The sequence below is a fragment of the Euprymna scolopes genome, chromosome 30 (genome assembly GCF_053919585.1).
Source record: "Euprymna scolopes isolate OS-2025 chromosome 30, ASM5391958v1, whole genome shotgun sequence".
Taxonomy (NCBI): domain Eukaryota; kingdom Metazoa; phylum Mollusca; class Cephalopoda; order Sepiida; family Sepiolidae; genus Euprymna; species Euprymna scolopes.
In genome coordinates this window covers 76,433,309-76,445,808 of record NC_136511.1, presented here as the reverse complement: position 1 = coordinate 76,445,808, position 12,500 = coordinate 76,433,309, and the positions used below count along the sequence as shown (strand labels likewise).

Below are 12,500 nucleotides of genomic sequence, written 5' to 3'. Positions count from 1 at the left end.
TATATATATAGCCATCCGCATACAGTACTGTTCCGCTACGTCACAGCTCATCAGTTCGGCTAGACAGGCAACTACCTCAAACCAATATCGAAACCCAACCGCCTGTACGACAGTCAAGGCTTCTAACCATTACGCTAATCGGCAGCTGCAGCGCGAGTAGTGAATTAACGATGTTTTCCCATCGTCCAAAATATCTAAGCTCGATTTGTTTACACAAAGGGCATCGCTTAATAATAATAATAATAATAATAATAATAATAATAATAATAATAATAATAATATATCTATATATATCTGCGTGTATGTGTGTTTATATATGATCTAAATTAAGGATCACAGTGTATAATAATAAATACAAGTCCGATAGCAATTAGTCGCATGCTCTCGTGTAATAAATGAATGCGTAAATGTAAGATGAAATGAAATTCTTAAAGATAAATTAAAATGACCGAAAAATTGGCTTAAATGACTTAAATAAATAAAAAGTAAATGACTTAGAATGACTTTAATGAACTTAAGGATGAATTGAATGACCTTAAGAATGATTTGAATGTTTAAAAAATAACCGGAATCCTTCAAAAACAACTTGAAATATCTGGAGAATGACTTGAATGGCTTTGAGACTGACTGGTTGTAAAGTGGGTGATCATTTTACATTAAATTAATACAGAAAAGTGATTCCCCACTTTATATCACAAAGTTACAAACATAAGTACAGCATGTAGTAAGAACAGATATTACACATTGATCTTGGCCAAAAGGCAAAGAAAAGGGTATTTATTTGCTCCCCAACCGAGCAAATTAGGCAGAAGGCCGATTTTTAATGTGAAGAGTGAAGGGGAAATGGGGACCAACTCCCCGGGGAGTAGGGGAGCTGGATAGTGATAATTGGTATGAAGGGTTGCCCCTACATTGACCAAAGTCTTATATGTGGGGTTGGTATTTATTTGCTCCCCCACCGAGCAAATTAGGCACAATGTCGATTTTTAATGTGGGGAGTGAAGGGGAAATGGGGACATAGTCCCCGGAGAGTAGGGGAGCTGGATAGTGACAATTGGTATGAAGGGTTGCCCCTACATTGACCAAGATCTTATATGTGGGACTGCCCCCACAAATGGTCTTTGCTTGCAGTATCTGCCGGAACAGATACTACACTTTGATCTTGGCCAAAAGGCACAGAGAAGCTGTATTTATTTCCTCCCCCACCGAGAAAATTTGGCACAATGCCGATTTTTAATGTGAGGAGTGAAAGGGAAATGGGCACCAACTCCCTGAGGAGTAGGGGAGCTGGATAGTGACAATTGGTATGAAGGGTTGGTATTTATTTGCTCCTCCACCGAGCAAATTAAGCACAAGGCCGATTTTTAATGTGAGGAGTGAAGGGGGAATGTGGCCCAACTCCCCGGGGAGTAGGGAGCTGGATAGTGACAATTGGTATGAAGGGCTGCCCCTACATTGACCAAGGTCTTATATGTGGGGTCGCCCCCACATATTGTCTTTGCTTGCAGTATCTGCCCGACAGGTACTACACTTTGAGGTATTTATTTGCTCCCCCACTGAGCAAATTAGGCACAAGGCCGATTTTTAATGTGAGGAGTGAAGGGGAAATGGGGACCAACTCCCCGGGGAGTAGGGGAGCTGGATAGTGACAATTGGTATGAAGGGTTGCCCCTACATTGACCAAGGTCTTATCTGTAGGGTCGCCCCCACATAGGGTCTTTGCTTGCAGTATCTACCGGAACAGATGGTATTTATTTGCTCCCCCACTGAGCAAATTAGGCACAAGGCCGATTTTTAAAGTGAGGAGTGAAGGGGAAATGGGGACCAACTCCCCGGGGAGTAGGGGAGCTGGATAATGACAATTGGTATGAAGGGTTGCCCCTACATTGACCAAGGTCTTATATGTGGGGTTGCCCCCACATATGGTCTTTGCTTGCAGTATCTACCGGAACAGATACTACACTTTTATCTTGGCCAAAAGGCCAAGAAAAGCCTAAAAAGCTAAGAACAGCATCTATTAACAACAGACATTTGATCTTAACCAAAAAGTCAAGCACAAAAGTGTAATGACAGACCGACCGACAGACCGACAGACCGACGGAGTGACTTATAGAGTCGCTTGCACGCGACTAATAATACTCTACAATCCACCCTCAAATAAAAGATCATAGTTACAAATTACTACTTAAGCTTAACTATTTGTTTTGTGAATTCAACGCTATATAATCGAAACTTAGCCCGTTGAATTTCTCTACGCAGCCGTAATAACTGTGAGACGCATGAATAATAACTAAAGAAACCGGTAAAAATTTATAAGATCCCATTCTTTATGTTCCTGTTTAGCATGCAATATTTAAACTCCTCGAGAACTTACCTCGTCTCCTTCAAGTAAGATAAGTCCAACTAGTACTATGTGTATTTTATAGCCAATGCTTTCGTCCAGAAACAACTGCGAGACCTGAAATTGAACAACAAGAAAAAAAACATTGTATTAAATAGCTCGCGTACAAGTATGCAATCTATTATATGAAGTGCAGTTTTCTTTGTGTATGTGTGTTTTTTGTATAAACAACTACTAAACAAAGACCCACAAAGTTAGTATTTTACTGATCGGCGTTTGTTTGGATGAATAATATCTAAAATTCAGGAAAAAAAAAACTATTCATTCTTTGACACTAAACTGCCACATATTTCCTCAGGTGAGGGGGCGGCTATCCAAGCAGATTATGTACTAACTAAAGGGAAAGAACTGTTTTTTTTTATTCTAGGAATTAATTTCCTCATGCCGGCTCATTCCCAGATGAATCTATAAAAACGAGTATTTTATACGTGACTGTATGTATCTAGACGGAGGAATAGGCTACACGAAGAAGAAAAGGGAGAGCGAAAACCGAGAAAGGAAGAAAGTCAGATAAAACTTTTAACAGAAATATGTTATACTTTTGCCCTGGGAAACGCCGGGAAACCCTTCTAGTGCATTATGAGACATAGATAGGAACTGCATTTGGCTTCTTAATATATAGCATTAGAGATTATCAAATCGGATATGAGTGCAAATTCTATAGGATCTATTTAGGAAACTGTATGTTCCCACTAGCTATGTAGAAAACATTGTCAAACAAGTGTTTGTTCTGATCGTTTTGATAACAGAAGAACTGGCACTCACAGTAAGTAAAAGCCAAAAATGTTGTTTACTCGCTTTTCTACAAAGAAACATGGGCGTGACACAAGATCGGTTGTTTAATTCAGGTAATCTAGTTCCCTCGAAGAGGTAATCGGGAAGGTTATAAAATAGCCTGGATCGGATCCGTCATCATTTCACAGGAGACAAGCAATAAATAACTTCTTATCTTTCAATGATTCTTAGCTGCACGCCTGTGGAACTCTGTTCCGTCTGCCTGCTTCCCTCCTGACTACAACCTGGATGTCTTCAAGTCCAACGTAAACAAATTCCTGATGAACTGCCCCCTTAAGTAGACACTTTAAATATCCACACTAACGTACTGTACTTACAATAACCTTTATCCCTGAGTGGCTTCCGGCCCTTGATAAGTGGTGACCACCTTGAAAAAAATAAAAAAAAGTAGTATCTCTCGATATTGTTGCCGCACAAAGCTCCAAGCCCTGTCCCATCAATGTCGCAATTTTGCATCTTTGTGCTTGTTCTACAAGTATTTTAATAGAATGTGCTCCGACGAACTCGTAGCACTGGTGCATCCTCTACGTGAATACTTTTTGACTAACCTGACAAGCAACAATATCATACGCTTTCAATGCAGTGTTCCCTATGTACTCTAATAGTTTTTCCTCCTCGAACTGTAAAACTTTAGAATTCCCCTCTGTATCCTGCTTTCCAGGGTGCACTAATATACAAAAATTTAAATCTAATGTGAACAGGCATATCGCTGCACAGATTCCTACTTGGAGTGTTCCGTCGGGTTTCACTGTAGAGGTTACCCGACGACGGAGAGCCTTCTATTTTGAAAGTTTCTTCCCTCGAACTTCTAGACTTTGGAATTCCTCCCTGTATCCTGATCCCACGACTGCACGAAAATGCATAAATTTAAGTGTAATGTGAACAGATATTTCGCTGCTTATGATGGCAAAATTGATGGAAAATTCACATATAGCACCTTACGTGTCTGTGGCATTTTGTCTTATTTTGGTTGAATATACGAATCGCCTTTAATGAGGGTAGAACCCCCTATCCCTGGAAAAATGCCACGTAAACTAATCTCACGTAACGGCTAGTATTCTGTAATTTAAATTGGTATTTTTAGTCCCTTACAACAAGTGGTTTCATTCCTTCTCTGGAGCGATTTCCATGAAAAAATATTGGAGATAAACAAAAGTATGTTTACATCTTAAATGGACATTTCAACGTCTGGTATATATATATATATATATATATATATATATATATATATATATATATATATATATGCACTTTCAATTTGTCTTTACATAAGCAGTAATGTGTTGCTACACAGTCATGAGCATGTTTCGGTCTTCTAGTACTTAGAAAGTAGAGACCTTTTCAGGCAACGCTTATATTTAAAAGCGAAATTCTACTTTTGAATATAAGCGTTGTTGCCTGAAGAGTTCTCCTTTTACTTTTTTTAAGACCGAAACATCCTCATGACTGTGTAGCAACACATTACTGCTTATGTAAAGACAAATTGAAAGCGCATATATATATATATATATATATATATATATATATATATATATATATTACTGCTTATATGAAGACAAATTGAAAGTGTAACTTGTTCTACTTCGGTATTGAGCACTCATATTAACCACGTTAGATCTTACTGGTTACCTTACCTGTTAAAAATGGGAACCTCAAGTTATATATATATATATATATATATATATATATATATGTATATATATTTATATGTATATATATATATATATATATATATGGTGACCCACTTTTTCACATTTAATGCCTACTTAAAAGAATCCCAACGTATCTAATATTTCTCTTAATGCCCAACTGACACCACAAGACAAAATGCAATTCTTTTTGCAACAAGATGGCGCTACATGGCGCACGTCTCACAGATCACTGACACAATTTTGTGACATGTTTAAAGAAAAGAGAAAAATAAGCAAATGGTTATGGCCACTAAGTTCCCCGGACTTTTCATATGATTTTTATCTTGGAGGGGGGGGCTTTAAACCACAAAGTTTATTCAAATAATCCTCACAATCTAGACAAACTAAAGGCGAACATTGCCAGCGCTATCAGGAGAATCAGCAGAAAAGATCTACAGGCAATATCTGCAAACGTTGTTAAACATGTCCAGAAATGCATAGATGTCAACGGGGAGTACTTCCAGCATCTTTTATAACACTACAGGTAATTTAAACAATAAAAGAATGTGCCTCCTCTCTAGTACATTTTCTGGCCTACTTTTTGTTAATTATTATCCGTGCAATATTATTAAAAACGCATAGTGCCACACTCGACCCTTTACTCATTGCTACCAACACCGCATACGTTCGAATTATATTATGCTTTGGAAGAACTTTGCCACTGATGTAAAGGTACCTACAAAGCAGATTTTTTTTAATGTCAATGCCATTATGATTAATCAACAACATTGGACAGATCAGGTCTCTAGAATGGAAAGACTACTGTCCAATAATTATCATGTATACTCAAAAGCGGTGTACAGTGGAACATATTTTTTAATTTTTTAATTACATTTTCACCCCAAATAAGGCACATTGCCACGTTGATGTAGGAGGCTACTATCAATGACATAATCTACAGGGAGGTGGGGAGTTGGGCAGCAAGATGTCGGTTCACGTTACACTTGAACTTCTGCATGTCAGTACAGTTGGGGAAGCAGTAACCCGGAAGGGAATTCCAAAGTCTAGCGGTTCTGGGGAAGAAACTACTGGAGTAGAAGGCTCTCTTAAATCTAGGGATCTTTACTGTGAAAGGGTGGGAGTTAGCTGCCTGTCGGATTCGTCAGAGGTATTTACGTCGAGGGGGTACGAGTGCTTGCAGTTCCTCGGAGCATTCACCGTTAAAGTACTCGTAGAACAGGCAGAGGGATACAACATTTCGTCGATGGGACAGAGGCTGTTTGATATCTTTACCCGGAAGAATGTATGTGGGTATATAAGCATATCTGTGTTGTCAGTGAGAAAATGTCCGTGTGTCGATTTTAGATGGTGTCATGTGCGTATGTATTCTCCACCGGGCGTTATATTTAGAAGTCCGTGAAAATTTATTCGGAAAAAATTTAATTCTACTAGACAACTTTCTTATGTAATGTAAACCAGCATGTCCTCTAAGCATGGTCCTAAATAGTAGCCCCTTACATCCAAGTGACGATATGCCTTGTGTAGGGTGAGTAAAAAAAAAAAAATAATTAAGACAGAAACAAAAATACTAAATGACAGGGAAGAGAAAAAATGGAAAAATACTTGATGAAAATCGGAACATAAACAAAAGAAAACACAACTCTTACCGAAACCAAATAGTTCTAAACAGCCCCCCCCCCGCAAATATTCCAAAATAAAAATTAACAATGTATTTTAATTGTCAAAATTTTCTTTGCAATCTGGCAAAAAAAAAAAAAAAAAATTGGAATAATCTATTATATTGTAACAATTACAAGAAGCCTTCCCAACCACCGATATCCATAAGAAATCACACACTACCTGAGAATTGTTCCTTCAAACTTCAAAAATTCAAAATTCGCAGGCAATATGAACTGAGACAAATACATTTAGGACATTACGAAGGCTGCTGCCAAGAAGGTAGGTTCCATCTATCATGCTAGAAAACTACTCACACCTGAGACTCTACAAAGCAACCATTCGCCCATGCATGGAGTATTGTTACCACATCTGGGCCGGTGCATCTACCGCCAGTCTGCCCCTCTTGGATAGGGTCCAAAGAAGAGTCGCCAATCTAATAGGTCTCACTTTATCAACTAAGCTCCAACCTCTGTCCCATCGCCGCAATGTTGCATCTCTGTGCCTGTTTTACAAGTATTTTAAGAGCATGTGCTCTGATGATCTCATTGCATTTGTGCCCCCCCCTCGACGTACATAACCCAAAAACCCGCTTATCAACAAAATCACACCTATTTACTGTTGATATTCCTAAATGCCAGAAAGCTAATAGTTTTTTTCCTCAGACTTTGTACCTATACACAGAAGTTTAAATAATTAATTGTACCTATACACAGAAGTTTAAATAAACCAACATGTTCCCTAAGCATGGTCCCAAAATAGTAGCCCCTTACGTCCAAGTGACGATATACCAGTTTGGGGTGAACGTGAGTAAAAAAAGAAAAAAAAAAGATTAAGATAGAATAAAATAGAAATGTTATATTCAGCCACTTTTTCCGGGTTGTCAATCTATGTATTCGACTCAGAATATGTTTTCCATCGTAATTCGAACTTTTTGACACCAACCGATGGATGCGTCATTGTGATACTTCGGTTGTTTTTCCGTATCACATTTCTTCTTCGGCACGCCAGGTGCTGAAGAAGCAATGCGATACAGGAAGAAGCAACGTGAAATATCGAATGTGTAGGCTATCAGATTGTTATCTGATACAAGGTTTCCAAAAGTAAGGCCTCATATTTTTTACTCAAAACCTAAAACGTTGAAGAATTACGCAGACAGAAGTTAAATTAAAACGAGCGACCTTTTGAGTTCGAGAATTTATTTATCTGCACAGTCACCAACATTCTCGTTGCACTTTTCTCAGCGATGAAGGTAGCCTAGGTCGTGCAAGTTACTCACATCTCTGTCGCCATTCTGAAATCGATAAACCCATCTTTTAACTGTGCTGATATCAGCTGTATCGGTTTCATAAACGTTCAACAGACACCTGAGAATGTTCGCCGGTTTAATTTTTTTCTGCATGGAGGAATACAATGCGCAACGCTGCTTATGACGTACACCTGTGAGAGAGTTGCTTCATTAGAGTCTCACACCGCCAATATCTGCAACAGAGAAGTGAAACTTTCAAGTCAGTAATGCATAAGTTCAGTCATCATAAAATGTAATCTGTGATTCCTTTTAACCAATTCGGACAGAATAAAAAAAAATAGGAGATATTGCTTATGGAACATCCGTCTAGTAAAAAATATAATAAATTTATAACTTATAATATTGCAGAATTAAATTTAAAAAAAATCAATTTATCATTATATAATCAATTGTTAATGCTGCAGTATATTAATTTATAAATTTATCATATTTTTTACTAGAATATCTTATCTTTTGTTTTCCAGTTTTAACAACTAGTCCTTTTACTTTTCTAAGTTTAATCTTAGCTATATTACTTTTTATGCACGCATTTTTCTATATAATCTATGATTTTTTCAAGCTCTGTTTTGTCAACAATCCATAAAAAACTTATTACCAACTTCTTAAATTGACTTAAAAAGAAAAATCCAATAAAAGATGCAATTAAGTAAATAAATAGTCATCAGAAAGTTTTGCCCAGCGAACCAAGGCGAAAGGTCGATTAACGATTGAGCAGAGCGACGGTGAATTACCAGCGACAGCGACAGTAAAACTGAATGACAAATCGGGATAGCGGTGAATTATTAGCGACATTGTAGCTAAATCGACGCAATCGTGGCGATAGGGCGAACAACACGAGCGCACAACGAATGAAAATATTGCAAGGAGGGCCTTATATATATAAGGGGAACTTTCCTTTTTTATATACTGTTAAGTCATCATTTCGGCCGTTCTCAGCTGATATGAGGTAGCGTAACAGATTTAGTTGGTATGGTAACCAACAACCAATCAGAAAAAAAAACTGCCTCTTCGTTTCTTACAAATCCTGAGAACTTTTGAACACCAGTAATTTTATTATAAATTTTGTTTTACTGAACGACAATTGAAACATTTTTTTTTTTAATGTAGCTGAGAAGGTGACCTATGAACTGTAAAAATTGTTTGAAATTTGGTCGCAAAATGAGTGAGCGGTTAAGCTTCAAAGCAGTTCTAAATGATTAAAACTAACACTTAACCATATATTCAAACCAGGTAATGTTTGAATGATATGTACATTACTACCATGATATTTTTATCCTAAAATACTTTTTCTCTTGATACGTATATAACATAATTGCTTTAATTTTTATTAAAAAAAATAGTTCTGTTTTACAATATTGTTTTATTTCGTGTACACATATTTATCATTTCTGTTAAAAGGTTGATATATTTCGAAGAACCTACATGTCTTCAACAATTTAAGACCTATTTCTGAATTGCAAGTAAACAAGATAAATACATTTCTTCTGTTTTTTCTTTCTTAACGGTCACATAAACAGTTAAAGCGTATTCAATGACTGACGACCGAGAATTGCGCTGTGGTTAGGATTAACTGCCCATTCTTCATTCCTTAAAGATAGCTGAACATTTTTCTTGAAGGAATCTTATTGCTATGATATTTTAAAATATATATTAACAATTTAAATCTATATACAAATGCGTTTCGAACTGTTGTTCTATTCAGGGTAGGCGATGATAATTACTGCTATCCGGGAGATACGAATCAAGTCCCAAAGTACACACATCATCAGTGCAGGAAGTAAAAATCCTTAACGGTCGGGAGTTTCGAACCTAGCCCCTAAGCCACCTATGACTTCCTTTCCTAAGCCGTTACCTCTGGACCACTAACAAGTGCCACGAGAATTAAGGGAATTTAAAAACCTATAAATGCCAAATATACATATATATATATATACACATATATATATACACACATGTATCTATATGCATACACGTTTTATACACACGCACACTGTATATATAAATTTATATATTTATACACACGCACACTGTATATATAAATTTATATATATAAATTCGTTTTCCTGCCTGTTTGTTTGTTTGTTTGTTCACAATTTTATTAATATATACAAAAGGTCCGTTAGTTTAATCTTTTATTTATTTCCATATATAGTATGATTCTTTAAAAAAATATACGATTAAGATGTCACCTCATTTATTTATTATATTAAGGAAAATCAATTGTACTAAATAGCTGTATGTTAGTTTAAGATTCTAGCGAGAGTGTTGTTTTAATTGTTCTATTTAAGATAGTTATTTCATCAACTCTAAATAACAATTATATTGACAATATATTTAATTTAATTTATTTGGAATTATTACTTCCGACATCGATTTTTCATGAAACGTGTAGTTATTTCCCTGAATTATTTTTTTTATATATATGCTCCGAAGTTCGAAAGATAAAAAAAAACTCTTCCCAAATAAATTAATTTCTAGCGTGGAAAAATAATTTCGTGTAGACAGAAAGATGTTTTGCTTTATTTTCAAATATTCGATAGTCATGTATAATTGAACTTCCGTCAAGCATGGATTGGGCGAGACCGGCAATCATCGGTTTAAGCGGTGCGTTTTAACAGACGCTTTAAAAACAAACAAACTGGAAAAAATGCAAATGTAAATAATAAAAAATAACAAAAACCTACCTTTAAAGGACTGAAAATATTTTTTATTTATTTGGTTTTGATTTTTCCAAAATATTTATCAACAAAAAGTTTGTTTTTTTCCTTCAAGAAAAGATAAAAGTTTTACTTTTTTCACCGTAAATTCTTAGGTGTAAGTACAAGTTTTTTAAAAAGACTTTTTGTTCAGTCAAGGTTTTTTTTGGGGGGGGGCACAGAAATTTTATATATATATATATATATATATATATATATATATATATATATATATTGCTTAATTTAAAAGGAAAAGAGAAAGTTCAATTCCACAAAGGAGACTTATCCGGATAATGTCTAGCTCAACAATAATTATTGGAGTTTATACAGTAGGAAATATATATATATATATATATATATATATATATATATATATATATATATATATATATATATATATATTAAAGAAAATACGTAAAAATATGTTTACGAAAAGCGTAAATTGTTAGATGAAAGTACAGGAAAAAAATGAGTTTTTTTTTCAAGAAAACTTAATATTTTTATTTTATTTAATTATTTTTTTTTACGGCTGTTCATTGCCGGTTGAAGAACTTTCTCCGCGATAAGGTTATTTCCTTAGGAATCTTTAGTTCGGTCGACTGTTGAACGGTCATCGACGGCAAAGAGGGAGGAGATAGGGTAAAGGAAATATGTAAGTGTGTTCCGACATAATACCGCATTCCCTTCGCATATTTTTAAGGTTAGCCATTTCGGTCGCCCATAAATAAATGTCATTGTTAGAATCTCACCTGGTGGAGAGGGGATCACGTACTTATTTTTGAGGGCGATTTTATTTACATGTTTTTATCTGTTTTTTATTTTTGAAATTGTTGTGTACGGGGGGGGCGATATCGATGTTACCCACGATGAAAAATGATTAATATCCTTAGTATAGTAGGTGTTTTCAAAACGGAACTTTATGTCGACCCGGGTAACACCGGGTACCCAAGCTAGTATATATATATATATATATATATATATATATATATATATATATATATATGTACCCTTATAATATTTGACTCACACAAACACACACACACAAACACATATATACACACATATGCACACTCGTACACATTTTACACCCACACACGCGCACACATATAGATGTGTGTGTATAAACCTAAAACGTATAAAAGACAAAACTAGAATATGTAATACTAGTGTGTAGTAGGGAAGCAGTTTTGTAAAAAAAAAAAGCAAAGAAAATCAAGCCTATTATTTATATTGTAAGCTTTATATAAAAGAAGGTCGGTTCACTTCCGACAGAATTGTTATTTGATGCACGGTTGAGAGGTCAACGATAGCTGATCGGTGGGCAAGGTGGCCAGCACAAAACGAAAAAGACTGACGAAACAATAAAGGTGTCCTTTAGCAAGTGACGATCAATGCAAAGTCATAGCGGCACACACGAGAAAGTTGAAAGGTTAAACATAAACGCTGTCATTTTAGTTAAACCTTGCTAAAACATAACTCGATTCAATTTTTTTTAATTTATCAATTCATACACGCGAGGAATATTAAAGTTATTAACCTGATAAGATTTTATTCGCCCTTAGTGACCTGGGGAGTTGGAACAATGGTTCACACTTATCGGAGGCATTCCGATACAAACCCCATCTTATGACATTCCTAAACACATAAAGTACATTTTTGTAAAATTTTAAAATTAAAAAAAAAAAAAATCGAAGTCAATAAGGAACGAATTCCCACGCACACAGGTACACGTGGAGATATACATACATATAAAATGCCACACACACACACACACACACACACACACAATATATATATATATATATTTATATATATATATATATATATATGTACAGACACACACACACATATATATGGCGATTAAGCTACACTGAATATTCCGCCATATACATTTTATAACTTACTAACTAGCTCTACATACGTATTGAGTACTTTTGAAGTAAATACTTAAAGTTTACGCATAAATTTATACTTTCGTATATTAATTTTAT

General features: G+C 35.4%; 1 protein-coding gene and 1 pseudogene across 1 annotated transcript in view; both read right to left on the bottom strand.

Moving 5' to 3' along the window:
- LOC145254844 (A disintegrin and metalloproteinase with thrombospondin motifs 18-like) overlaps positions 1–12,500 on the bottom strand; it is a 675,825-nt gene that overhangs the window by 208,554 nt on the left and 454,771 nt on the right. The window contains exon 6 of the mRNA XM_080113681.1: positions 2,375–2,458. Coding sequence (XP_079969807.1) covers positions 2,375–2,458 — 84 coding nt within the window. The remainder of the gene's footprint in view (positions 1–2,374; positions 2,459–12,500) is intronic.
- Positions 638–775, bottom strand: LOC145255047 (U2 spliceosomal RNA; annotated as a pseudogene).